The 26,854-nt window shown below is 45.7% G+C and overlaps 1 protein-coding gene across 2 annotated transcripts in view; it reads left to right on the top strand.

Annotated features, from left to right (window-relative positions):
• Positions 1-26,813, top strand: part of GTPBP4 (GTP binding protein 4) — a 28,173-nt gene extending 1,360 nt beyond the window's left edge. Inside the window, exons 2-17 of one of the 2 annotated variants that reach the window (XM_010349709.3) lie at positions 1,418-1,588; positions 4,569-4,672; positions 4,754-4,890; positions 6,494-6,594; positions 8,361-8,453; positions 9,719-9,910; positions 9,990-10,055; positions 15,143-15,232; positions 15,509-15,619; positions 17,573-17,650; positions 18,060-18,111; positions 19,082-19,182; positions 20,573-20,770; positions 22,117-22,182; positions 23,636-23,785; positions 24,780-26,813. In XM_010349709.3, the coding sequence (XP_010348011.1) occupies positions 1,418-1,588; positions 4,569-4,672; positions 4,754-4,890; positions 6,494-6,594; positions 8,361-8,453; positions 9,719-9,910; positions 9,990-10,055; positions 15,143-15,232; positions 15,509-15,619; positions 17,573-17,650; positions 18,060-18,111; positions 19,082-19,182; positions 20,573-20,770; positions 22,117-22,182; positions 23,636-23,785; positions 24,780-24,932 (1,863 nt within the window). In that variant the 3' untranslated portion in view covers positions 24,933-26,813. Of the gene's footprint in view, positions 1-1,417; positions 1,589-4,568; positions 4,678-4,753; positions 4,891-6,493; positions 6,595-8,360; positions 8,454-9,718; positions 9,911-9,989; positions 10,056-15,142; positions 15,233-15,508; positions 15,620-17,572; positions 17,651-18,059; positions 18,112-19,081; positions 19,183-20,572; positions 20,771-22,116; positions 22,183-23,635; positions 23,786-24,779 lie in introns of those variants that run through there. The other variant, XM_010349710.3, reaches the window with a different exon arrangement.
• Positions 26,814-26,854: the final 41 nt, after the last annotated feature.

Genomic DNA, 26,854 nt, shown 5'->3' with positions numbered 1-26,854 from the left:
ACATCAGGAAAGTGGGATTCAGTTCCTTCTAGAAGCTGTTAAGTGAACGCCTGTCCTGTGCATCAGGTACTGTGTTACAAAAATGCATGGAATACCTGCCTCTTTGGAAGTCACTTTCAAGAGGGGTAAGCAGAATCACTTTTGACCATAATAGAAATAAAACATGGTTATCATGGAAGACATACATGGATTGGGAGAGGATAAGAGTGTAAGTAGCTGTGGTTAGTAGTAGAGTCAGGGGCAGCCTCATGAAGTAGGTAACATTTGAACTGGGCCTCCTTCAGGATGTGTGAACACCATTAGGTGAAGAATAATGTAGGGGAGATCTTGTGTAGGCCCAGAGGGGAGGATGTGCATGCCCCTCGTAGTAGGATACTTGGCAGATGATTGTAGCCACCTGTTTACTTCTGTCACTGGACCCTGATTTCCTTGAAGGGACAGTATCTTGTTCATTATGTTCAGCACCTGAGTATCCCTAACAACCTTTGTATGAAATAATATTGAGTTAATCAAATTGTTGAATTAATCAAAGTGTTCAAGAAAAAAGATCAAATAATTTTGTGTGCCTAGATAGTGGCTAGATACATCGGATTGAGGAATCCTTGGGATCGGATCCTCATTAAGGAGAAGTGCTGACTCTTTGCACTGGGAAACTCATGCAGAAATCCTTCATCTCCTCAAATATTCCCCTTCCATGCTCTTAAGAAATTCTAAACAGTAGGTTTTAGTTTTACCTGTTACTTTATATATTTTCTTTTTTTTTTTTTTTTTGAGACAGAGTTTCACTCTTGTTACCCAGGCTGGAGTGCAATGGCGCGATCTCGGCTCACCGCAACCTCCGCCTCCTGGGTTCGGGCAATTCTCCTGCCTCAGCCTCCTGAGTAGCTGGGATTACAGGCACGCGCCACCATGCCCAGCTAATTTTTTTTGTATTTTTAGTAGAGACGGGGTTTCACCATGTTGACCAGGATGGTCTCGATCTCTCGACCTCGTGATCCACCCGCCTCGGCCTCCCAAAGTGCTGGGATTACAGGCTTGAGCCACCGCGCCTGGCTACTTTATGTATTTTCAAAGCCAAAGATATGTATAAAGAAATGGGAGGATTGTTTCTTCTCAACTGTTTTTTCCAGTTTATGGTTGAGTTCTCTGACTACTTAAGCTTCAAAGGTTCTTAGCTATTTGGAAATTAAGATAGTATCGAGAAAGTATGGGGTAAAATTTATCTTAGCAGCCATGTGTTTCTTAAAGGCTACAAACTATTAAGATGAACAAGGTTGTATATAAAGCATTTAGTTGAAAGTTTTGTAATTTAAAATACATAGTACTGTAAGATGTTAGTGTTTTAAGATGGTTTCAAATAAATGGATCAGAAGTAGACACCTTTGATATAATTACATCTTATTTTCTTTAATTGCAGGACTTTATTGACCTGACGTTGTCGAAGACTCAACGAAAGACTCCGACCGTTATTCATAAACATTACCAAATTCATCGCATTAGACATTTTTACATGAGAAAAGTCAAATTTACTCAACAGAATTATCATGATAGACTTTCACAAATTCTAACAGATTTCCCTAAGTTGGATGTAAGTGACTTGGGGACTTCTATGTTTATGTAAATATGAGCCTTCGGAGAACCAGTGTTTCACCAGTTTTGTGTACTCATTTGACAGAAAGGGAGACAAGATAATTGACTTAGACTGCTCAGTAAATTAGTGGCAAAGAACTATCTTGTTGAATTAATAAAAGTGGGAACAGAATATGGATTTTTTGATTCTCTAATATTCTCTCTTTCCTCCAACCAAGCCCTGTCTAAGGAGGCCCAAAGCTGCTTCTAAGGCTTTCTGTGTAATCCCTGGGCTTGCAGGGGCGAACCCAAATGGTAATGGTAGCTGTGGGTTAGGAACGCAGAAGCTGACAGCTCACTGGTGTGTCTCCTCCACCCTCTTTTTTTTGTTTTTTTTTTTTTTTTGAGATGGAGTTTCGCTCTTGTTACCCAGGCTGGAGTGCAATGGCGCGATCTCGGCTCACCGCAACCTCCGCCTCCTGGGTTCAGGCAATTCTCCTGCCTCAGCCTCCTGAGTAGCTGGGATTACAGGCACGCACCACCATGCCCAGCTAATTTTTTGTATTTTTAGTAGAGACGGGGTTTCACCATGTTGACCAGGATGGTCTCGATCTCTTGACCTCGTGAGCCACCCGCCTCAGCCTCCCAAAGTGCTGGGATTACAGGCTTGAGCCACCGCGCCGGGCCCTCCACCCTCTTTTCAAGGGTTTTTTTCCCTCTGGACTCAGCTTGGGTCAGCGGCGTAAAGTCCACCACTGTGAGCTCATTGCTTCATTCGCAGATGACAGTCAGTTCAGTACTCTCTGTTTTCTTCTGTGGCAAGATGAGATCACGTGGGGAGCTGTGCCTTTTTCATTAAGCCAGAAACCTTGAGCTCCCTTCTCTGCCACACATTGCAGTTTGCCTGTTTTGTTTTTTTTTTCTTTGAGACTGAGCCTCACTTTGTTGCCCAGGCTGGAGTGTAGTGACGTGGTGTCGGCTCGCTGCAACCTCCACCTCCTGGGTTCAGGTGATTTGTGTGCCTCCGCCTCCTGTGTAGCTGGGTTTATAGGTGCACACCACCATGCCTGCCTAATTTTTGGTAATTTTAATAGAGACGGGGTTTCACTGTGATGGCCAGGCTGGTCTTAAACTCCTGACTTCAGGTGATCCTCCTGTATCTGCATCTTAAAGTGCTGGGATTACAGGCATGAGCCACCATACCCAGCCTGCCTGTTTAGCTATAGAAAAGCAAGAGCAGAAACTGCTTGGCAGGCACTGCTGACAAAGCCTTGACACCACGTATAGAGCAGTGCGGTTGGAGGGTTACTTGAGGTTGTGAAGGGTGTGGGGATCAGCACTACAGTCTGACAGCCTAAATCTACCATTGCCCCGGAATAGTCCCTGAAGGTAGATGTAGGCAGAGAGAAACACTTGTCTTCTGTGACAGTACTTTTTTTATATAAAAAAACAAGTACTGTGACAGTACTTGTTTAAATAAAACAAGTAATAATGGCTTACTAAAAGACGGAAGTGCTTAAAATAAAAGACAAAAATTCCTGGTAGAAGACAGACACTGAGGTTGTATCTATCCAGGGTTTGACGCAGTTGTTCAGTAGATGCTTCTTGAATGATTGGATGGTTTCTTGGGAAAGGTAGAGAGTACCTGGGGGTAAAGACAGTGATTAAGAAAGAGATGATTCTAAACTGATTTGGTATTGGGAAACACTTTGATCTACTTAGTATCAGATGTTCGTGGTTCTTTTCAAGAAGTTTTAGAAGTTTTATCGTTTTTATCCTCAGTATTTATATCAGAGGTAGGAGAGTTCAGATGTATTATCTATTATCTCTTTTAAAGCCAGTACTAGTTATCTGAGGACAGTTTCAGGGTGGAGAGTTAGATTAACTTGTCATTCATTGAATGCTTATTGTCTGTCTGGTATGTTCTGAGCACTTGGAATAAAAAAGTGGTAAAGGCTCCTATTCTCATTCTGTTGGGGGAAAGATGGTGAACATGAAAATACATAGCGTGTCGGATGGATGCAGGGAAGCCCTGGAAGGGGCGTGGGGAATATCTGCTCCGGGAGAGGGAATCAGGCCTGTAGTCAAAGCAGCCGCAGGTGCAGGGGTCTGAGGTCCCGCAGACCCTGGAGGGCAGAGGAGGTGGAGAACAGGGGGAGATGGGATTGGAGGAGATGGTAGTCACGGGTTGAGTTTATATGCGCTGGTAAGATACCAGACGCTGCTGGCCTGGTGACGTAAAGTGCACTAGTAAAACAGGTGACATTTAAATCTCTGAGAAGAAGGGTTCTGTGGGGAGCATGGATGTTCGGGTGGAGCTGTGAGCAGGAGCCAGCACAGGACTCAGAGAGGGCAGACGGTCTCCCTGGAAGCTGTGAGGAAGATGATGCAGGCAGGATGTGGGGCCAGCCCCCATCGCTTCAAGAGGTCTGTGAGATACGATGTGAGAGTTGGTCGTTGGGAGGTCCTTGTGAGTTTGCAGGCTGTTTAGATGGAGTGGTGGACACAGAATTCTGGTGAGAGTGGCTTCAAGATAGGAGAGGAGAGAGACAGTGCCTCTTGGGAACAAAGAGAAGGAATTAGAAGGATTTGGGGGTCACGGGAGTTTAAATTTTTTTTCCTAAAGTTTGGGAAATCACGGCAGATTTTTAGGCTGATGGGAATAGTCAGGCGGAGGGAAGGATTTCTGGTGCAGAGTTCCTGAGCAGCAGGAAGGGTGCCTGCAGGGTGGGCTGGTCATGCTGGGTCCCACAGCTGCACCACCATACGGGGAGGGAGGTGGGTGGCAGCAGCCACCACTGCGCCTGTATCCCTTCTGATGCTTGTTTTCCCCGAGGGCTAAATAGACAGAGCCCCTGGGCTGGAGAGAGAACTGGGCAAGAGACATGGCAGGCTTGAAGAGAGAGGGCAGGAAATTGTTCTTCAAGTGTTCCTTCTGTGAGGGATGAGAAACTGCTGGCTCAAAGTGACCATGGTGTGCTTTTGTGTGTTTGTTACAGGACATTCATCCGTTCTACGCTGATTTGATGAATATTCTGTACGACAAAGATCACTACAAGTTGGCTCTGGGGCAAATAAATATTGCCAAAAATTTAGTGGACAAGTAAGGTACTTTTTTTACTGTGGTGTCTTTTAAGTTATTATCAAAAGTGAAAAGAAACCTAACATTTTTGACTTTTTTAAGTGTTGCTAAAGATTATGTGCGGTTGATGAAGTATGGCGACTCTCTCTACCGCTGCAAGCAGCTGAAGCGTGCGGCCCTGGGGCGGATGTGCACCGTGATCAAGAGGCAGAAGCAGAGTTTGGAGTATCTGGAGCAAGGTGCTTGTCACGCATCCGCGGGAACCGTGTTGGCATCCTGCTGACAGGATGCGTCCTTGTTGAGGACTTACTCTTGAGATGTTTGTTTTGTCATAGTTTGGAGATGACAGGGTCAGTTATTTTTCCTAGCTTTACCTGTGAGAAACAGTGATAGGCTGGTTTTTATTGAAAAAGTGCTAGCTGCCGGGCGCGGTGGCTCAAGCCTGTAATCTCAGCACTTTGGGAGGCCGAGGCGGGTGGATCACAAGGTCAAGAGATCGAGACCATCCTGGTCAACAAAGTGAAACCCCATCTCTACTAAAAATACAAAAAATTAGCTGGGCATGGTGGCACGTGCCTGTAATCCCAGCTACTCAGGAGGCTGAGGCAGGAGAATTGCCTGAACCCAGGAGGCGGAGGTTGCGGTGAGCCGAGATCGCGCCATTGCACTCCAGCCTGGATAACAGGAGCGAAACTCCGTCTCAAAAAAAAAAAAAAAGAAAAAGTGCTAGCACTTAAAATACGTACAAATTAATAGTGCCGATAAGAAAGTTTATATACTTAGCCGGGCGCGGTGGCTCAAGCCTGTAATCCCAGCACTTTGGGAGGCCGAGGCGGGTGGATCACGAGGTCGAGAGATCGAGACCATCCTGGTCAACATAGTGAAACCCCATCTCTACTAAAAAAAATACAAAAAAAAACTAGCTGGGCATGGTGGCGCGTGCCTGTAATCCCAGCTACTTAGGAGGCTGAGGCAGGAGAATTGCCTGAGCCCAGGAGGCGGAGGTTGCGGTGAGCTGAGATCGCGCCATTGCACTCCAGCCTGGGTAACAAGAGCGAAACTCTGTCTCAAAAAAAAAAAAAAAAAAAAAAAAAAAAAAAAAAAAAAACAAAGTTTATATACTTCATATTTAATAGATAAGATATAGACAAAAAATAAGCAAAAATAAGGTGGCTTGTAGTTTATTGTTCACATTTTTATTTTAAAAAATACTTTTATTCAGTAGGACTTTCTGAATTACTATAGTAGGATTCTATTGAAACAATTACTTGCCTATTTATTTGTGTGTATTCTTACATGACAAATTATTTGGCCTCATTTGGTTTTGTTCTCCCTCCTGCATCTTGCAAGTAATTTTTAACAAAATGTATGATACTTGGATGCTTTGTAGGTGCTTTCCCACAGATCTCTGTGGCCTTCATGATGGCCCAGGGTGCCACCTTGGAGCCATGTTTGTTGCAGCTGAGGGGGCTGAATGGCAGTAACCCATGTTTCAGCCAGAACGTCATGGCATGCAGGCTTCAAAGTACCCTGTTTCCCTAATGTCATCTGGACACTTCCAGACATGCCATTGGCCCTACCTTTCACCTAATAAGTTAAAATATGGGCTTGGAAGGGCTGCGAACTAGGATTCTTAGTACAGCCAAACTTGGGAAATAACTGTTGAATGTACTGTGTATATGCTATACTCTCTGCAGCTATTTTCTCCATCACTGTTGCATTATAAAAATTGGGGTAAGATTAATATCACCACAGGCCTGGACTGTAACTAAGTTGAAAAGAAAATTTGAAGCAAATCTTAAACTTTGAGTGTCTTAATTTTTCTATCTGAACTTTTCATAGTGCGTCAGCATTTATCCCGTTTACCAACCATTGATCCAAATACCAGGACTCTGCTTCTGTGTGGGTACCCAAATGTTGGCAAGTCCAGCTTCATCAATAAGGTTGGTCTTGTTTTTATTGTAAAGCAAATCCTTTGGCCGTTTTACGTCATTGTTACTGTATCCTGGCTGCGTGGGATTCACAGTGGCCTCGGTCATAATTTTTGCCTCCCAGTTGGTCCTTTCGTAAATACTGCCCTGGTCTGCAGGAGGCCCCAGTGCCTAAGTACATCTGAGTTCCTCTTGGAGAGGATGGACTTCGCCTGTGTCTAGTTTGATATTACTATTACAGAAACCATTACTTTTGGTTCTTGTGTGTTCTATAATTTCTAAGGAATTTGAGATGGGTAAGTGCATTTTTGTTGACAACTGGAGAGTTTTCGTGGGTGTTGTTGACCTGCCCTGGAATGGCGATGCCAGATGGGCTCCAGTGGCAGGTGACACTCACCGAGCTGGGGTCTGCCCATCTGCAGCTGCCTCTGGGTGGCCTTGACACACCTTGGTTTCTGTGTCAGCTTTCACATGAAATAGTATGTGGTCCAGCAGAGGGGCAAGGTGCCATGTCTCTTTTCCCTTGGGTGTATCTCACTGACCAGGATTCAAGTGTCACATTTAAGGGACTCAGTCATTTAGTGCTTCAGGAAAATTTGGCTGAGTTTGAGGGACCCAGGAAGAGGCAAAGCAACTTTAAAATGTGAATTTACAACCAGCCACAGCTCATGTGCCAAGAAAATTGTCAAATTTTATGGCTTACTCTGTGCCAAGATCACTATATTTTTAATTTAAAAACATTTTTGTCTTTCCTTTTGTTTAAATTTTTTCTTTTTTCCTCTTTTTGAGATGGGGTCTTGCTCTCTTTCCCAGGCTGAAGTGCAGTGGTGCAGTCATGGCTCACTGCAGCCTCAACCTCCTGGGCCCAAACAATCCTCCCACCCCAGCTACCCATCTAGCTGGGACCACAGGTGCATGTCACCACACCTGTCTAATTTTTTAATTTTTTTGTGGAGGCAGAGTGTTACTATATTCCCCGGGCTGATCTCAAACTCCTGAGCTCAAGCCATCCGTGCCTCAGCCTCCCAAAGTGCTGGGATTATAAGCATGGACCACCACACCCAGCCTCAGGGTCACTTTTACTTTGAAATAGATTTGTAAGTTTATTTTGTCCACAGGTTGCTATGACGTGGTGACAAGCAAAGCTCTCCTTTGATGTTCTTCTCCTGATGTTTCCAATGCTTGTCAGCCCTGAACCTGCCACAGTGAACCAGTGCTGTGGGGCTGATGTGGTGGCCACTGGTCCAGGTGGCTTGTTAAATTGTAGTTTAATTCAGCAAAATGAAAATTTCAACTCCTCAGTCACATGAGCTACATACTGAAAGTTTGCGGGCAGCATGTGATGGGGGGGCCCTGTTTGTCAGCACAGACAGAACATCTGTCATCACTGAGAACTCTGTGGGCATTGAAGGTGGTGGAGCAGGACATGGAAGGGTGAGGGAGGCGGTGGCTGGCCTCCGAATGCCAGCCCTCATGCTGTCCTCATGCCCCAGTCCTTGGCCTGGTGGTGTGAAGGGAGAGGTACCAGGCCATTTATCAAAGTTGGTAACTCCTGTTCTGATGCAATTGTATCATGTGAGGTTTCTTCTGCGTTTTTTTCCTTTCTATTTTATTTTAGGCCTCAGCCACATCAACTGAAACAGAATTTGAATTGTAACTAGTTCTCTAGGTGGTTCTTCTCTGGTTTTTTCCTAACAATTAGTCTTGTTAACACAGAGATGCCATGTTTACAGAGAGAGGAAGTGAGGTGATCCTGAAAGTTCTCACTGTTGTTTCAGGTGACAAGAGCAGATGTGGATGTCCAGCCCTATGCGTTCACAACCAAGTCTCTGTTTGTTGGGCATATGGATTATAAGTATCTACGTTGGCAGGTGAGAGTCTTAACTTTTATTTTATTTCTTTTGAGATGAAGTCTCACTCTTGTTGCCCAGGCTGAAGCAAAGTAGCACAATCTCAGCTCACTGCAACCTCTGCCTCCTGGGTTCAAGCAATTCTCCTGCCTCAGCCACCCAAGTAGCAGGGATTACAGGCGCGCACCACTATGCTGGGCTAATTTTTATATTTTCTTTAGTAGAGAAAGTGTTTCACCATGTTGGCCAGGCCCATCTTGAACTTCTGATCTCAAGTGATCCACCCACCTCAGCCTCCCAAAGTGCTAGGATTACAGGTGTGAGCCACCTTGCCTGACGAGATTCTTGTCTTTAAACAGAACAAATATCTTGGTTTATCTAGGGTTATCAAGAACTTGAAATTTCTCCATCATGGTAAAGAAAACTCATCTGAGCTCTGGGGATGCATAAGAATAGATCACATGTCTCTGAAATAATTCAGGGGAAGCAGCCAGCCGCCAGTGTGGATTTCTGCATTTTGTTAACGTAAAATGAAATTCTCTTTGTGTCATTTCTAACTCTGTTATTAGAAATGGCATGTATACAGTTTAAAAGCATGAAGCAGGTGGGGCAGTGGCTCACACCTGTAATCCCAGCACTTTGGGAGGCTGAGGCAGGTGGATCTCCTGAGGTCAGTAGTTTGAAACCAGCCTGGCCAACATAGTGAAACCCTGTCTCTACTAAAAATACATTACCCAGGTGTGGTGGCGAGTGCTTGTAGTTGTAGCTACTCGGGAGGCTGAGGCAGAAGAATCGCTTGAACCCGGGAGGTGGAGGTTGCAGTGAGCCAAGATTGCAGCATTGACCTCCAGCCCGGGAGATAGGAACGAAACTCTGTCTCAAAAAAAAAATAGTAAGAAGCACAAAGCAATGTTTCCACACCGTAATTTTTTAAATCGTGAAGAAAGTAATACCTAAGACATGGGAGGGTTCTGAGTTATCCCAGTTTTTGTATTTTATGATGTCACTGGTAAAAAGGGAAGTCATTTCTTGAAAGGGTGTGGCTAGCATGTCATTGAGCTCCACAAGGTTCCTCCCCCTTTTTTGATGTTTAAATAGTGTATACTCTTCTCTCACTGCTTTGTTTATTTTATCATGTTCAGTTTGGGAGACTACTTTTTTTTTTTGAATAAATTCTCCCGTTAAGATTATTAGGCCTGGTTGGGTGTGTGAGTGACTTCTGGGATGTGCTGGGCAAGAAGCTCGTGGGTGAGTGTGCTCTCAGTGACATGGTCTGGCCGTGTTAGGTTGTAGACACTCCTGGGATCCTGGACCACCCTCTGGAGGACAGGAACACGATCGAGATGCAGGCCATCACCGCCCTGGCCCACCTCCGTGCTGCCGTGCTGTACGTGATGGACGTGTCCGAGCAGTGTGGGCACGGGCTGAGGGAGCAGCTGGAACTCTTCCAGAACATCAGACCTCTCTTCATCAACAAGGTGAGTGTGGTCACTCATGTTTTCCTTCATATCCTGCAGTATGAGAATAATGATTTCATTATTTTTCTTCCTTGCCTAGCCTCTTATAGTTGTAGCCAACAAATGTGATGTGAAGAGAATAGCTGAACTTCCTGAAGACGATCAGGTAAATCATGTTAATATTTTGAATATTTCTTACCTACCAATTTTGAATTCTCATCTCAGACAGCCAAAGTTTATAAGAAGGGATTTTAGGAATATTTAGTCCACAATTGTATTTTATAGTTGAGACAGGATCCTCAGTGGTTTAGTGATGTGACATAGTAAAAACCTAGTTAGTGGCAAACTAAAGTAAAAACATAGGCTTCTGGATTCCTACTTTGTTCTTGAGTGTGGGGAAACCTGTATTTGATGGTTGGACTTCTGGGAAATGTGATTACTTGTGAGAGAGCTGTTTGAGAAGGGTGCTCACAGGTGCTACTTCGTAAAACAGGTTCTGTGATTAAATAAGCTTGGGAAGCGAATGACTGCATGAAGAAGTTTTTTGCAATGTGGGGCTTCCTGGATCTGTAAATGATAAGTGTCTGCTAGCTTTCTCCAAGAGGCGGGCAGTGATTGTTGGACATGATTTTTCAAACTAAGTGCATTCTACAAATCTTTTCAATAGGCACCTTCATGATAAATGCTTTTAGAGGTGTGCACTGGTGGAGTGGCTTTCAAATTGTCCTGGACCAGCAATGTCAGCGTCACTTGTCTCTTCTTAATTTCTTCATTATCCCATTGGTCATTCTGGGATGTGTGTATAATTCTCCCCCCACCTTTTTCTTTACAGTTTTGAAAGTTTCTCTTGTTATTGATTTCTAGTTTTATTCCATTGTAATCTGAAAAGATACTTGAAATGATTTTATGTTTTAAAAATTGATGAGATTTGTTTTGTGGCCTAACATATGGTCTATCCTGGAGAATGTTCCATGGACTAAGAAGAATGTGTATTATGCAGCAGTTGGATGACATGTTCTATAGATGTTTGGTCTACAGTGCACTTTATTTATTTGTTTGTTAATTTTTTTTATTTTTTATTTTTTATTTTTTTTTTTGAGACGGAGTTTCACTCTTGTTACCCAGGCTAGAGTGCAATGGCGCGATCTCGGCTCACCGCAACCTCCGCCTCCTGGGTTCAAGCAATTCTCCTGCCTCAGCCTCCTGACTAGTGGGATTACAGGCAAGCGCCACCATGCCTAGCTACTTTTTTGTGTTTTTAGTAGAGACGGGGTTTCACCATGTTGACCAGGATGGTCTTGATCTCTCAACCTCGTGATCCACTCGCCTCGGCCTCCCAAAGTGCTGGGATTACAGGCTTGAGCCACCGCGCCCGGCCCTGTTTGTTTATTTTTGAGACAGAGTCTTGCTCTGTCACCCAGGCTGGAGTGCAGTGGCATGATCTCAGCTCACTGCAGCCTCCGCCTCCCGGGTTCAAGTGATTCTCCTTCCTCAGCCTATAGAGTAGGTGAGATTACAGGTGCATGCCACCACACTCGGCTAATTTATTTGTATTTTTAGTAGAGATGGGGTTTCACCATGTGGGCCAGGCTGGTCCTGAACTTCTGATCTCAAGTGATCCACCTGCCTCGAACTCCCAAAGTGCTAGGATTACAGGCGTGAGCCACCATGCTTGGCCTACAGTGCACTTTACATCCAGTATTAGTTGATTCTTCTTTGCCTAGGATCTGTCTAAAGCTGAGAGTCGGGTGTTGATGTCCCCAAGTATTATTGACTCCTTTATTATTATATAATGACCTTCTTGTCTCTTTGACTGTTTTTGACTTACAATCTGCTTTATCTGATACAAGTATAGCTACTCCTACTTGCCTTTGCTTTCCTGTAGAGTATCTTTTTGCATCTCTTCTTCGTTTTCAGTCTATGTATGTCTTTACAGGTTAAGTGGATTTCTCGTATGGTTTTACATGTTTTCATGATAGTGATTATTGTCTTCACTTCCAGGTGTAGGACTTTCTGAAGCATTTCTTGTAAGGCTGGTCTAGTAGTGATGAATTCTCTCAGTTTTTGCTTTTCTGGGAAATAATTTGTTTCTCCTTCATTTCTGAAGGATAGCTTTGCCGGATATAGTATAGTTGGCTGGCAGTCTTTTTTTTTTTCCCAACACTTTGAATATGTATCATCTTCTTCTCTCCTGGCCTGTAAGGTTTCTGCAGAGAAATCTACTGTTAGTCTAATGGGGATCTTATATGTGACTTTAAGCTTTTCTCTTGCTGTTTTTAGAATTTGCTTTGTATTTGACTTTTGACAGTTTGACTACAATGTGCCTTGGGGAAGACTTTTCTAGGTTGACTCTATTTGGGAAAGTTTGAAGTTCCTAGTTTTAGATGTCCATGCCTCTCCCCAGTCTTGGAAAGTTTTCACCTATTTCATGAAATACGTTACTAAGCCTTTTCCCTTCCCTTCTCCTTGAACTCCCATAATACTAACATGTATTCACTTAACGTTATCCCGTAAATCTCTTAGGCTTCCTTCATCCTTTTTTGTTCTTACTCCTTTTTTTCTTTCTGACTAGGTAGTTTCAAATGACAGAGATTTTTTTCTTCTTGTTTATCCAGTCTGCTGTTAAAACTGTCTATTGGGCCGGGCATGGTGGCTCATGTCTGTAATCCTAGCACTTTGGGAGGCCGAAGCAGGCGGATTGCCTGAGGTCGGGAGTTCAAGACCGGCCTGGCCAGCATGGTGAAACCCTGTCTTTACTAAAAATACAAAAATTAGGCGGGCATGGTGGCAGGCACCTGTAACCCCAGCTACTGAGGAAGCTGAGGCAGGAGAATCGCTTGAACCCAGGAGGAGGAGGTTGCAGTGAGCTGAGAGCGTGCCATTGTACTCCAGCCTGGGCAACAGGGCGAGACTCTGTCTCAAAGAAAACGAAATTAAGAAACAAAAACAGAACTGTCTATTGTATTTTCATCTCATTCATTAAATTCTTCAGCTACAGGATTTCTGTTTGGCTCTTTTCTTTACAATTTCTTTCTCAATTTAATTTCTTGTTCATATCATGAAATCGTTTTCCTGATTCTGTTGAATTGTCTGTCTATATTTTCTTGTTTCTTATTGAGTTTCCTTCAAAAAATAATTATTATTTTGAATTCTCTTTCTGACAATTCATTGGTTTCCTTTTCATTAGGGTCTGTTCTAGAGAGTTGTATTCCTTTCAAGATTTGTTATTTCTTTGCTTTTTCATGTTTCTTGTGTCCCTGCATTGATCTCACTGCATCTAGTAGAACAATGGCCTCTTTTATACTTTCTTCTGGTGTGGTTTTCATGGAGAAAGATTTTCACCTCATTTGGGGTTTGGTGCCATTTTGGAAGGGAACTGTGACTCATTCTGGATAGGAGCAGTGACATCATTTCTGTGCAGCTTCCTCACCTCCATGAAATGACAGCAATAACTGGGTGGCTCAGTCACCTCAGCTCTGGAAGTCTGTGCCAGTGGCGGTGTATGTTTTTAATATCCTGGGTGTGAAGGGCTTTTGGGGTCCTGCTATTCTTGTTTTCCCCGCAATGGCGGACTTAGCTGAGGGTATCTCTCTTGGTGTCTTGTCTGACATGGTCTGCAAGTAGCTGCCACAGTACTGGGTTCTAGCTGCAGGTACCCAGATTGCTGTGGGACTGGGGTTCCAGCCTTAGGGCCTTGTGTACCTGTCATGGTACCTGACCTTGGGGTGCACGTTTGTTCCCTGTAGCGGATCTGTGACTCTGAAGCACCCCGAGCAGCTTAGGCCTAGGGCCAGGTTGTAGCTGTGACTCTACCCATGGGGTAAGGAGTCCTAGCCTGACTCCTGGGAAGAAGCACTCTGGAAGTTTGAGCCTGGGAAGCCAGGTACAGCTGCACTTCAGAAACCTGAGCCAGTAGGGAGGGCTTAGTGTCAACTCAAGGGGATGAGGCACTGTGTAGTAGTAACTCTGGACCCTGGGACGGAAGGGCCCAGCAGTATCCCAGACTCTGTGAGGTGGCAGCAAGGACCCCAGAATGGACCAGTCCAGCTGTCATTTGGTCCCTGGAGGACAGGGAGGAGAACAGCAGTGACTCCACTTCCTGGAAAGAGTGGTGTCTCCACAGCTCAGACTGTAGGGTTACTCCAGCTCCGGGGTTAGAGCAGGTGCTGGAGCTGTTTGCATGGTGGGGCAGGTGCCTCTGCTCTGTTTCCCTGGGATGTAGAGTATGATGTCAGCTCCTCCCCATGGTGCATGGCTGGTCAGTGTGGGCCTGTGGGATGTGACTTTTCTGGGCGGCCCAGGCACCGTTTCCCTGGGATACATGGTACCTCTTCCGTGTAGGTGCTGGGCTATGTGACCATTCTGGGCGTTTTCCAGGAGGCAGGGCACTGCTTCAGCTTAGGCAGCAGGGAGACAGAGATGCTGTGAGAGGCCAGGTGCTGTTTTCCAGAAGGCAGGGTACTGTTGGATGCTGGAGCAACGGGGGCGTCGACTGGCTTTACCTTCACCCAGCCCTGCTGGGAAGGGTGTAGCAGCTGCTTGCAGCTGGCTCAGGGATGGTGGGCCACCAGGTTTGGGTGACTTCGAGGCAGCTTAGCCTCAGAGATGAAGGGAATCTGTGGCTACTGTACCCTGAACAAGACACACTCCAACTGCAGTTCCAACCCCAAGATGGTAGAGCATAGTCGCCACGTGGGCCCAACAGACAGGGCCCAGTGTCAGCTCCTCTGTCGAGGGCGTGCAGCTGTGAGGATGCCAGGGGACGCCAGTGGTGAGGGCTCTGGATGTCCATAGGGGTGGGCAGGGGGGGGTTGCTGGCATCCTCTTGCCCACCCCTTCCTCCTGGGTCCCATTGTGTCACAGCTGTGGGGTGGGTTGCTGGCAGCCCAGCGTTTTCTTTGGGCTGTATTTCACTGTCTTGCGTTTCTGTGCTCACCAGGGTCTGTGATGCCCTCTGGAGCTCTCCCTCAGTTATTCACATGTAGTTGTTCGTTATTCTGACTACCTCTGTTGTGGGGACAGATGTGAGGGGCTACTAGTTGGCCATCTTGTTGATGTCATTTGTATTTTCTTAATCATTGAAGAATATGAGGAAAGTAACTTTTTAGGATATGTCTGTTTTTTAAGAGTTTGAAACAGCCACAGATGTTGAACAGTTGATATTTGCAACCTCCATCTGCAGAACTATACAGTTTGTTCTGTAGGGAACTGGAAATCAATAATACATCTCTCATTTTTTCTTTGCATTCCCAGAAAATATTTACAGATTTGCAGGCTGAAGGGTTCCCTGTAATAGAGACCAGCACCCTGACTGAGGAAGGTGTTATTAAAGTTAAAACAGAGGTCAGTGCTGCCTTAAGTCAGGTATCAGTCTTTTTACTGTCTTTCTCGTTTGATTAAAGTCAGTCGTCGCAATGAAAGAGTTTTCTTTTTAGACATTAACACTTGGAGCCCTCGCAGCAGTGAGCTGAGGGGCATGAAGAGAGACCCCTCCAAGACCCACTTTCCCCAGTGGACCGTGTGGTTTGAGGGGATGCTTTGCTGTTCCTACCCCAGACAGTTTTAGCCTAAAGCACCTGCTCCAGGATGTGTCTGTGACTTTGTTTTTTACGTTATTAGGCTTGTGATAGGCTTTTAGCTCATCGAGTGGAAACCAAAATGAAGGGAAATAAAGTGAATGAGGTGCTGAATAGACTGCATCTGGCTGTCCCAACCAGGAGGGACGATAAGGTAAGACGGCTTACCCTGGGACAGATGCCATCCTTGGGCCTTTTCCAGAAGCCTTGGATCCGGTTTCACACGCATACTGGTGGATATTGTGGGTGGGCCTCAGTTTCACCTTCTTGTGTAAAGAATCAAGAAGGTGCAGAAAAGTGCAAAGCGCCATGTGGCACCCACTTCTCACTGCATGACGCACACTGTTAGTCTAGTTGATCATTCTAAAAATGTTTCTGATAGAGAAGCTTAATTTTTAAAAAGTTCTTTAAACACAGGTGGAAATCTGTTTTATTCTTTTTTTTTTTTTTTTTTGAGACAGAGTTTCCCTCTTGTTACCCAGGCTGGAGTGCAATGGCGCGATCTCGGCTCACCGCAACCTCCGCCTCCTGGGTTCAGGCAATTCTCCTGCCTCAGCCTCCTGAGTAGCTGGGATTACAGGCACGCACCACCATGCCCAGCTATTTTTTTTTTAGTATTTTTAGTAGAGATGGGGTTTCACTATGTTGACCAGGACGGTCTCCATCTCTCGACCTCGTGATCCACCCGCCTCGGCCTCCCAAAGTGCTGGGATTACAGGCTTGAGCCACCGCGCCCGGCCTGTTTTATTCTTTAAATTTTCATTTCTTTGGCCGATTGAGGTGGCTCATGCCTGTGATCTCAGCACTTGGGAGGCCAAGGTGGGAGGACCACTTAAGCCCAGGAGTTCAAGACCAGCCTGGGCAACGTAGTGGGATCCTGTCTATTTAAAAAAAAAGTAAATAATAAATTTTAATTATTTGTCCATTGTGGATGGGTACACATCGTTATGCTGTGTCTTCGTGTTTTATTGCAAATGTGTCTGGACTTCACGATGTGGTGTCGACAATGTTGCTGTCCCACAAACTCCCTCCTGTTTGTGCTTCACTGACATTGGAGGCTGTGTCTTTCGTTACGTCCTGGATGTGGCTGGGTGCTAACTGTCCGTCTTGTGGTGTAAAAATGGTTTTATTGTTGTGTGTTTCTGTAACGATGGGTGTGGGTGAGTGCTTTTGTCTGCTCATTGGCCTTTTCAGTTCTTTAGGTGGTTTATCTTTTTCTCACTGGTTTGTTATTTTTATATTTTTTATTTTTTTTTGAGACTGAGTTTCGCTCTGGTTACCCAGGCTGGAGTACAATGGCGCGATCTCGGCTCACCGCAACCTCCGCCTCCTGGGTTCAGGCAATTCTCCTGCCTCAGCCTCCTGAGTAGCTGGGATTACAGGCACGCGCCACCATGCCCAGCTAATTTTTTGTATTTTTAGTAGAGATGGGGTTTCACCATGTTGACCAGGACAGTCTCGATCTCTTGACCTCGTGATCCACCCACCTCGGCCTCCCAAAGTGCTGGGATTACAGGCGTGAGCCACCGCGCCTGGCCACTGGTTTGTTATTTTTATATTAAAAAGGTTGGATGCTTGTCAGATACATTATATTTTTTTCTCTTTTTGTCATTTGCCTTTTTAACCTCAAATGTGTTGTACATTTTTGAACTATTAACATACATTAATATTTTATTTCTGGCTGTTGAGGTTGGCATCATGCATAGAAAGACTTATCATTCGTTGCAAAGTCATTCTGACCTGAGTATTGAATATTTATCTTACCTTTCTGTTGAATTCTTATATGCACTTGAGTTTATGTCTAAATTTCTTTAATTTGTTGATCCACCGTTATTATCACTTTCTTCCATAATTTTTCACGATAATCATGATTTCATTTTTTCCTGAATAAATTTTGGAATCAATTTGTGGAGTCCTCCTGGTCTCTGTGCTCAAACTGACCTTGTAACTGACTCCTCTCCCCTAAAATAATTTGTTGGTATTAATTGGTCTGGGTGTGGTTTTCTGTTCCCCTTGCGTATAGGGAATTTGCTTCTACTTTTTTGGTTTTGTAAGTTTCTCATTCAGCAGGCATTCCACGTGAATACTTTATATGATATCTTCTCAGGAGAGGCCCCCTTTCATCCCTGAAGGAGTGGTGGCACGCAGGAAGAGGATGGAAATAGAGGAGCCCAAGAAGAAGAGGGTATGCTGCCGGAGTTCTCATGGGGGCGGGCAGGGGCCTGGGGTATCGGAGTGGAGCTGTGGGTGTCCAGGCGTCAGACTGTGGACACAGCAGTGAACCCCCCGCAGAAGCCCCTCCTCTCGTGGAGCTCTTTGGCTTGAGGGAAGAACAAAATGAATGAGTAGGACAGGCAGTCCACAGATGGCCAGAAACAGCCTCCCTACTAGACACGGAAGCTGAGCTTACTGGTACTGACAGGGCTGGAGAGAGAGGGTTTCATATGGCAAGACAGGGGCAGAGCACTGAAAGGCACGGAAGGTGAGCCTACTGGTACTGACAGGGCTGGAGAGAGAGGGTTTCATATGGCAAGAAAGGGGCAGAGCACTGAAAGGCAAAATGAAGCTGATGATAATTTCTCTTTCCATTGCAGGAACGAGATCTTGAGCTGGAAATGGGAGATGATTACATTTTGGATCTTCAGAGTAAGGGCCAGAGTGTGATCATTATTTTAAAATGCCGATTACATGTGAAGTATTTCAGAATAGTGGGAAGAGACTTGAATGAGTAAAAGTGGTATATAGCCTGTTTATCAACTTGTAGTTTCTTGGAAGAGTGAAAGTTGTATCCTGAGGGCCAGGTGCAGGGGCTGATACCTGTAATCACAGCACTTTGATCACCTGTGCCCAGGAGTTTGAGACCAACCTGGGCAACATGGCAAAACTCTGTTTCTACAAAAAATACAAAGATCAGCCTAGCATGGTGGCGTGCACCTACAATCCCAGCTACACGGGAGGCTGAGATGGGAGGATCACTTGAGCCGGGGAGGTTGAGGCTGCAGTGAGCAGAAAGCACACTACTGCCCTCCAGCCTGGATAAAAGAGCCGAGACTCTGTCCCAAGAAAAAAGTTCACAGCACTCGGAGTTCTTCCATTATTTTCTGTTGTTTTGGGATGGTAGGGTGGTTTCTGTGGCTTTTGCACGTGTGGGTGTTGAATGAGGGTGGTGCTGCTCGCATGTGGAATTGCATGCTGTGCTCTCATGCGGTGGAGTCACAACTTGCTGTCAGTCGCAACTCATTTTACGCACATAGTACTTGAAGACATTAAAAGTTACTATAGCCGGGCGCGGTGGCTCAAGCCTGTAATCCCAGCACTTTGGGAGGCCGAGGCGGGTGGATCACGAGGTCGAGAGATCGAGACCATCCTGGTCAACGTGGTGAAACCCCGTCTCTACTAAAAATAAAAAAAATTAGCTGGGCATGGTGGCGCGTGCCTGTAATCCCAGCTACTCAGGAGGCTGAGGCAGGAGAATTGCCTGAACCCAGGAGGCGGAGGTTGCGGTGAGCCGAGATCGCGCCATTGCACTCCAGCCTGGGTAACAAGAGCGAAACTCTGTCTCATTTAAAAAAAAAAAAAATTTACTATAAATGTGACCACTTTTTTCTAACTTTAGAGTACTGGGATTTAATGAATTCGTCTGAAAAACATGATAAGATACCAGAAATCTGGGAAGGCCATAATATCGCTGATTATATTGATCCAGCCATTATGAAGGTTTGTGTCACTTTTTAAATTGTGGGTTTTTTTCCTTTTTATTATGTTACTGCTGGAAAATAGCAGCACAGCTTTGGCTCACCGGGCCCGTCCCCTTCATTCTCCTGCACCCACTGCCTCCACCCTGACTCTGCCCCCGCAGCACTTTCCCTACCCTGAGTCTGGTGGAGACACTCCGCCCTGGCAGAGTACTGCTGTGCCCGTCCCCGTCATTCTCCTGCACCTCTGCCCCACCCCGAGACTCTGGTGGAAACACTCGGCCCTGGCTGGGCTCTGCTGTGCTGGGCTCTCTTCCTCGGGAGCTCTGCTCTGTCACATCTTTTTCCTGCCTCACTCCCCTTCCTCCTTGCTTTTTCTTAGCATATAAATGTTCACAAGTTTTACTCATCTTTTTAAAAAACAAAAACATACTTAAACCGTGTCCCCCGTTAGTTGCTGTCCTGTCTTTTTCTCTCAGTTGAGCTTTTTGGAAAATGCTATGTACAGTACTTGCTGGCTGCGTGTCCTGTTTCCACTCCGTGGTTCCCATCGGCGCTCCATAATCTAGTTCACGTTTTCAGTCTCGTGTCTCTGTGCTCCTTGCACCTGCATAGCAGATTCTGGGGCAGTATCTCCATTCCGTTGGTGCCAGAGGAGTGGCCTCAGGGCATCTGCTCTTGCCACTGCTGGGGCCTTTGTCCAGCCTGCGCCCTCACTGACCACGCAGTGGCCACCTGCCTTGCCAGCCTCTTGCCTCTGCCGTCCACGCTCCTGGGCGAGAGAAACCTTGGGACTCCCCTCCTCTGATCCAGCTGTGCCCATGCCATCCCCTTCTGTGAGGCCTGGCCCCCCAGCCTCACCCTCTGTGCTCCTGGCCAGAGTCTCACACCCAGGCATATCTGCCTGTTGGGCTCCTGACCGGGTTGCTTCATTAGGGTATGATGAACCTGCATGTATTTCGTTTTCATTTTTGTCATGTGAAAAAGTAGCCAGTGAGGCAGTATTTGGGGTGACGTTAGAATAGATACATGGGATGTGGCACGAATTCCATTTCTTAGGACTAAGCGCCTTTTGTGTGTCTGCTGGGAGCACTGGAAGTGAGGGGGTTGGTCTCTGCACAGTTTAAGCCTTGGAGTTTCATTGTTTTAAAGAAGGAAAATGGTTTTCCTCAAAGAAGGAAAGTTACTGACTTGCTGGCAGCTGGTGTTCACGTGGTCTCCATTTTCATCATGGAACCCACCCTGTGAGATAGACTGCACATAGGTAGGCAGGGCCAGGTGGGACCTGACCAGGGCATTCGCGCCGCCCTCCGAGGCAGGGAAACACGGCTCTCCTGCACACGCTGCCACACTCACTCACTTAGGACTTTGTGCACTGTTAATTTTGCTTCATTACAACTCTATTTTAAAAGAAATTGGAAGAATTAGAAAAAGAAGAAGAGCTGAGAACAGCTGCTGGAGAGTATGACAGTGACTCTGAGAGTGAAGATGAGGAGATGCTGGAAATCCGACAGCTGGCAAAGCAGATTAGAGAGAAGAAGAAGTTGAAAATTCTGGAGTCCAAAGAAAAGAATACACAGGGACCCAGGATGCCTCGAACTGCTAAGAAGGCAAGTTTGAGTCTTTCCAAAGAGGTGTGATCTATTTTTTGCAAACTGGATTCCCGTGTAATCATTGCTAAATAACAACTTTTCAACCCATTTATGGCCATAAGATTGCACATTTTTCTTTTGTTGGTGTGTTTGCAGTATTGCTCACATCCTGATCTTTTATATTCTAGTTACTGTGTCCTTTCTTGGTGACTTTCAGCTTTGAGTTTACCACTATTATGGATCCAGCCATTTTGCAGTTGTACAGATTAAAATTGTAACTTACGGTTCATCGATGTTTAAGGCAATCAGTTAACATTTTCCTGTTCTTATTTCTTTTTTTTTTTTTTTTTTTTTAAGATGGGGTTTCACCATGTTGGTCAGGCAGGTCTTGAACGCCCGACCTCAGGTGATCTGCCCGTCTTGGCCTACAAAGTGCTTGGATTACAGGCATGAGCCACTACGCCCGGCCTCCTGTTCTTACTTCTTTCTTTTTTTTTTTTTTTTGAGATGGAGCCTTTCTCTGTCGGCCAGGTGGAGTGCAGTGGTGCAGTCTTGACACTGCAACCTCCACTTCCCAGGTTCAAGTGATTCTTCTGTCTCAGCCTCCTGAGTAGCTGGAATTACAGGCACCTGCCACCACGCCTGGCTAATTTTTGTATTTTTAGTAGAGATGGGGTTTCAGCATGTTGGCCAGGCTGGTTTCAAACTCCTGACCTCAAGTGATTTGCCCGCCTTGGCCTCCCAAAGTGCTGGGATTACAGGCGTGAGCCACCGCGACTGGCTGGTTTTCTTGCTCTTTAATTGCTGCATTAAATCTGGACTCTAGCAATTTACAGGAACCTGACCCAGTCTACAGAAGGCAGTTCATTGGCTCTGTGGCAGGGTGGGGTGGGGCAGTTAACACGTAACTGGAGGGGAAGTAACGTGACATTCAGGATACGTTGTTTTCACATGGTGGCAAGTGACTGGTTATGGTGGACTTGGACATTTTTGTGTTTTTCTCGGTGGGGCTCTGCCATCTCTGGGAGTAGAGAGGTTGGCACACTGCCTTTGTCTTAGGCCACCTCGCCAACCTCAGCTTTAGTGTCTCGCCTGTGATGGAGACGGTCCCTCTCTCCCATGCTGTGGTGAGAGTAGACAGACGTGGAGGAGATGCCATGTCTTAGCACAGCAACTGCTCTGTAAATGTCAGTTTTCGTGGGATTTAATTGAGCTATCCAAAAACATGAAAGCAAGGCCCAGTAAAAATTGCAACTTCTAAAATGATTGTTGGAATATATATATTTTTTTTTCCTGTGAAGTTTTTTTCAACATTTCATCAAACTAATTTTCTTAAAGCAAACCTGTCATTTTTTTCTTCTTAGGTTCAGAGGACAGTTTTGGAGAATGAGATGCGTAGTCTTGGTGTTGACATGGACAATAAAGACAACGTGAGTGTGGGGGGCGGTTCACGTGTTCATGTGGCTGGATACACCTTTTTAATAAAGAAAACCAGCTGGGCGCCATGGTTCACGCCTGTAATCCCAATACTTTAGGAGGCTGAGGCAGGTGGATCATCAGGTGAGGAGTTTGAGACCAGCCTGGCCAGTATGGTGAAACTCCATCTCCACTAAAAAAATACAAAAAATTAGCAGGACATGGTGGTGTGCCCCCATAATCCCAGCTACTCAGGAGGCTGAGGCAGGAGAATTGCTTGAACCCGGGCGGTGGAGGTTGCAGCGAGCTGAGATTGTGCCACTGTACTCCAGCCTGGGCGACAGAGACTCTGTCTCAAAAGGAAAAAAGAGAAAACCAATGTCCTGGAAAGCCGTGAGAAATTACAGCAAAAAGCAATGAGAGCTTCCAGTTTTTCTCTTGAGATTTCTGCTGGCTCTGGGTGTGGGCTGAAGTGGTGGCTTGAGGATTTCCTGACCCTCAGTCTGGGTTGAAAATTCACTGGCCCTGGAGCTGGTTTGAATTGGTGGGTTGAGGATTCCCCCTGACCCTGAGTCTGGGTTGAAGTGGTGGGTTGAGGCTGCACTCCAGCCTGGGTGACAGAGCAAGACTCTGTCTCAAAAAAAAAAAAAAATTCCACAGGCAGTGTGAGGCAGTGCCATGATGTGCCTGGGTGTGGCTGCAGACCCTGTCCTCCAGATGTGTAGTCTGCAGTTTCTGTCTGATGATTGTCCCTTTGTGTTCATATCAGTAACCCCAAAAATGGGGTGATTAGGGAGAGAGCTTTATGTCTGAAATACAAATCGTGATGTGATACTCTAATAAGCATTTTAAAATGAGAGTTCTGAGTTTCTTTAAGTGGAGTTAAAATCAGCTTTCTTACATAAAGCAGCCTCTGTTAAGCAAATAAGAATATTTGACCAATAACTAATGTGAAATTGTTACTAATGTGAAATTGACATGGAAAATGTCACTAATATGAAAATACTGTATTTTCTTTTTTTTTTTTTTTTTGAGACGGAGTTTCGCTCTCGTTACCCAGGCTGGAGTGCAATGGCGCGATCTCGGCTCACTGCAACCTCCGCCTCCTGGGTTCAGGCAATTCTCCTGCCTCAGCCTCCTGAGTAGCTGGGATTATAGGCACGCACCACCATGCCCAGCTAATTTTTTGTATTTTTAGTAGAGACGGGGTTTCACCATGTTGACCAGGTTGGTATCGATCTCTCGACCTCGTGATCTACCCGCCTCGGCCTCCCAAAGTGCTGGGATTACAGGCTTGAGCCACCACGCCCGGCCGAAAATACTGTATTTTCAAGATCGTTAGCCCATATGGTAACGGTTCAAACACTTCTCTCCTCCCCTCTTGCTGGAGTGACCTCGTGTCTGTCGCTGAACCTAGAGGCGGTGCTGGGGTCTTGAGCACTGAGCATTGTTTACCCTGCTTTGCAGGCCCACTACGCAGTCCAGGCAAGAAGATCCCGGAGCGTCACTAGGAAAAGAAAGCGGGAAGACTCTGCTCCCCGCTCCTCTGTGGCCCGGAGTCACAGTCGGAGTTGCTCTCGAGCTCCACGTGACGTTTCTGGTCTTCGGGATGTCAAGGTCAGTTTCTGTGTCATCTTATGGAATAAAATAACAGTCTCTACTGTTGATTGAACAGGGTTCAGGGCAAACATCAGCAGTTATCATTTGCAGGAGCTATGGCAGGGGTTGTGTGCACTGCGTGCTGTTTACTGCACAAGGTTCAGGGCAGACACCAGCAGCTGTCATTTGCAGGGGCTACAGCAGGGCTTGTGTGCCCTGTGTGCTCTCATTCTGTGGCATCCTTTGGGGGAAGAGCTTGGGCCAGGGTGCAGGCAGATGCCTCTGGACAGTTGCCCTGGATGGACCAGTCCCTGGTGCTTTCCTTCCTCGGAATAGGGGGCAGAGCATGGTCGACAGGACCTGCAGTCTGGGATCAGGCCCTGCTGTCTGAAGAGGGCCAGCAAGTGGCCACTGCTAAGCACCAGGAGGCCTCCAGTCCCAGCAAGCCCATGGGAGGAAGAGCCGGCAGGAACTGCTGGGTGGACTGGCGGATCATGCTCTTCTTAGGTTGCAGCATTGTTTCTTGAGTCACATTTAGTTCATTTGTAGTGTCTTTCGGCAAAGACACTTTAGATGTACAGTCTCTCTTGCTGAAATGTCCTTTTATTAAACAAAAAAACTTGTGGTTTCAGCATTGTGGAAACATAGGTGCCAGAGAAAGTCTCTGTATAAAACTGCTGAGGTCTCTTTCATGGAAGGCTGAGTTTCACTCCCCCGTGCCATTTCCATCGTGAAACCTGGCCTGTGTAAGCGGGAGTTAGACAGATGTGTTCTAAACTTCTAGGTCTAAAATGTCCTGGCTATAAAACCTGTCCTAGGTATGGTTTTCATCCAGTCTTCATACAAAAATATTGAGTTCCTGCAGATACTGTGCTGGGCCTAAGAGAAAAGAGATGTAACAGGGTCTCTTCACGGGGCAGGCCTGAGCCATTGAAACCTTCTCACCAGTAGTTAAAATTCAGAATGGAAAATTGGTTTTAAGTAATGAACATAACTTTTCTCATCTTTTTAGATGGTGAAGAAAGCCAAGACCATGATGAAGAATGCTCAGAAGAAGATGAATCGGTTGGGGAAGAAAGGGGAGGCAGACAGACATGTGTTTGATATGAAGCCCAAGCACTTACTCTCTGGAAAGAGGAAAGCTGGCAAAAAGGACAGGAGATAGGGTCCCTGCCGTTGGTGTGGCTTGGCGAGGCTGCGGCTGTTGATTTGCTGGCTTGGTACAGTATGATTTCATGAAATTGGAGTTATCTATAAACTGAAAAAGAGGCCGGGCGCGGTGACTCAAGCCTGTAATCCCAGCACTTTGGGAGGCCGAGGCGGGTGGATCACGAGGTCGAGAGATCGAGACCATCCTGGTCAACATGGTGAAACCCCGTCTCTACTAAAAATACAAAAAAAATTAGCTGGGCATGGTGGCGCGTGCCTGTAATCCCAGCTACTCAGGAGGCTGAGGCAGGAGAATTGCCTGAACCCAGGAGGCGGAGGTTGCGGTGAGCCGAGATCGCGCCATTGCACTCCAGCCTGGGTAACAAGAGCGAAACTCCGTCTCAAAAAAAAAAAAAAAAAAAAATGAAAAAGAGAATCAGTAAAGCACTTGTTGCTTTGCTGTGAAAACTGTGGTTAATCCTGTATAAATGTGGAAAATGTTTGTCACTGGGTAATATTACAAATATCTTGAGTAGATAATGTTTCTACATTTAATGAAGTATCTGTCAGTTGCTTCAGATTTTCAGAACTGGGAAGATTTACTGGTGAAACTGGGTTATTTTTGATGGAGAAAAACCTTATTTTCTGTAGTAAGAGCTTGGGAGCAAACATGTTTATGAGTGTGTCAGAATCCCATGCTTAAAATACCCTCTTAAATTATTTTCTAGTCTTTTTGTATAATGTATCATTGTAATCTGTCTTCAACTATTGTATCCAAAATAAACCTCCAGAAGAAAGTAGCTTTGATTTATTTAGCTCATTTTTTGGTTTATAGTCAACTGTTGATTTGGCCAAATAAAAGGGCAAAAAACATACGACATTTCTACTTTGTTTTAAAGCAAAAATACTTTTTGGGGAAGCATTAGGCAATTAAATGTGGATATTCTCCTAATTCCGTGGCCCGTCCCTGAAATTGTATGTTCAGAAAAACATAAAAACACCTCACATACCACCTCAAAAGCACCTCCATGATCTAAGAGATGTCCAAATGAAACAATTTCTAAATAAAAATATGCTTGAGGGAAGAACTGTCCCTCCCTCAAGATAGATTAAATAAAGCTAAGGCATCCCAGCCGTCTTACTCAGAAAGAACAATAGGCTTTCCTGGAATTGATGTTAGGTAGGCCAAACAGTGGAGGAAGAGCGAGTGCGTATTGTTGAAAACCAGTCAGGTAAGGTCAGTTACATATTTACTTTTTTGCGGGGGATGGGTACAGAGTCTGACTCTGTCGCCCAGGCTGGAATACAGTGGTGCAATCTTGGCTCACTGCAACCTCTGCCTCCTGGGTTCAAGTGATCGTCCTGCCTCAGCCTCCCAAGAAGCTGGGATTACAGGCACCCACCACCATGTCCGGCTAAATTCTTTTTTGTATTTTTAGTAGAGACAGGGTTTTACCATGTTGGCCAGGCTGGTCTGGAACTCCAAACCTCAAGTAATCTGCTCACTTCAGCCTCCCAAAGTGCTGGGCTTACAGGTGTGAGCCACCAAGCCTGGCCTAATTACATATTTAAATTAAGACTGAAGAAGGGCCGGGCGCGGTGGCTCAAGCCTGTAATCCCAGCACTTTGGGAGGCTGAGGCGGGTGGATCACGAGGTCAAGAGATCGAGACCATCCTGGTCAACATGGTGAAACTCCGTCTCTACTAAAATAAAAAAAATTACCTGGGCATGGTGGCGCGTGCCTGTAATTCCAGCTACTCAGGAGGCTGAGGCAGGAGGATTGCCTGAACCCAGGAGGCGGAGGTTGTGGTGAGCCGAGATAGTGCCATTGCACTCCAGCCTGGGTAACAAGAGCGAAACTCCGTCTCAAAAAAAAAAAAAAAAAGACTGAAGAAACTAGCCCATGTACACCATCTTTCATGATAACAACCAAACAG

The sequence above is a fragment of the Saimiri boliviensis genome, chromosome 8 (genome assembly GCF_048565385.1).
Source record: "Saimiri boliviensis isolate mSaiBol1 chromosome 8, mSaiBol1.pri, whole genome shotgun sequence".
Classification (NCBI taxonomy): Eukaryota; Metazoa; Chordata; class Mammalia; order Primates; family Cebidae; genus Saimiri; species Saimiri boliviensis.
Note: the sequence above shows the minus strand (reverse complement) of the source record. Positions and strands in the feature narration are given on the sequence as shown.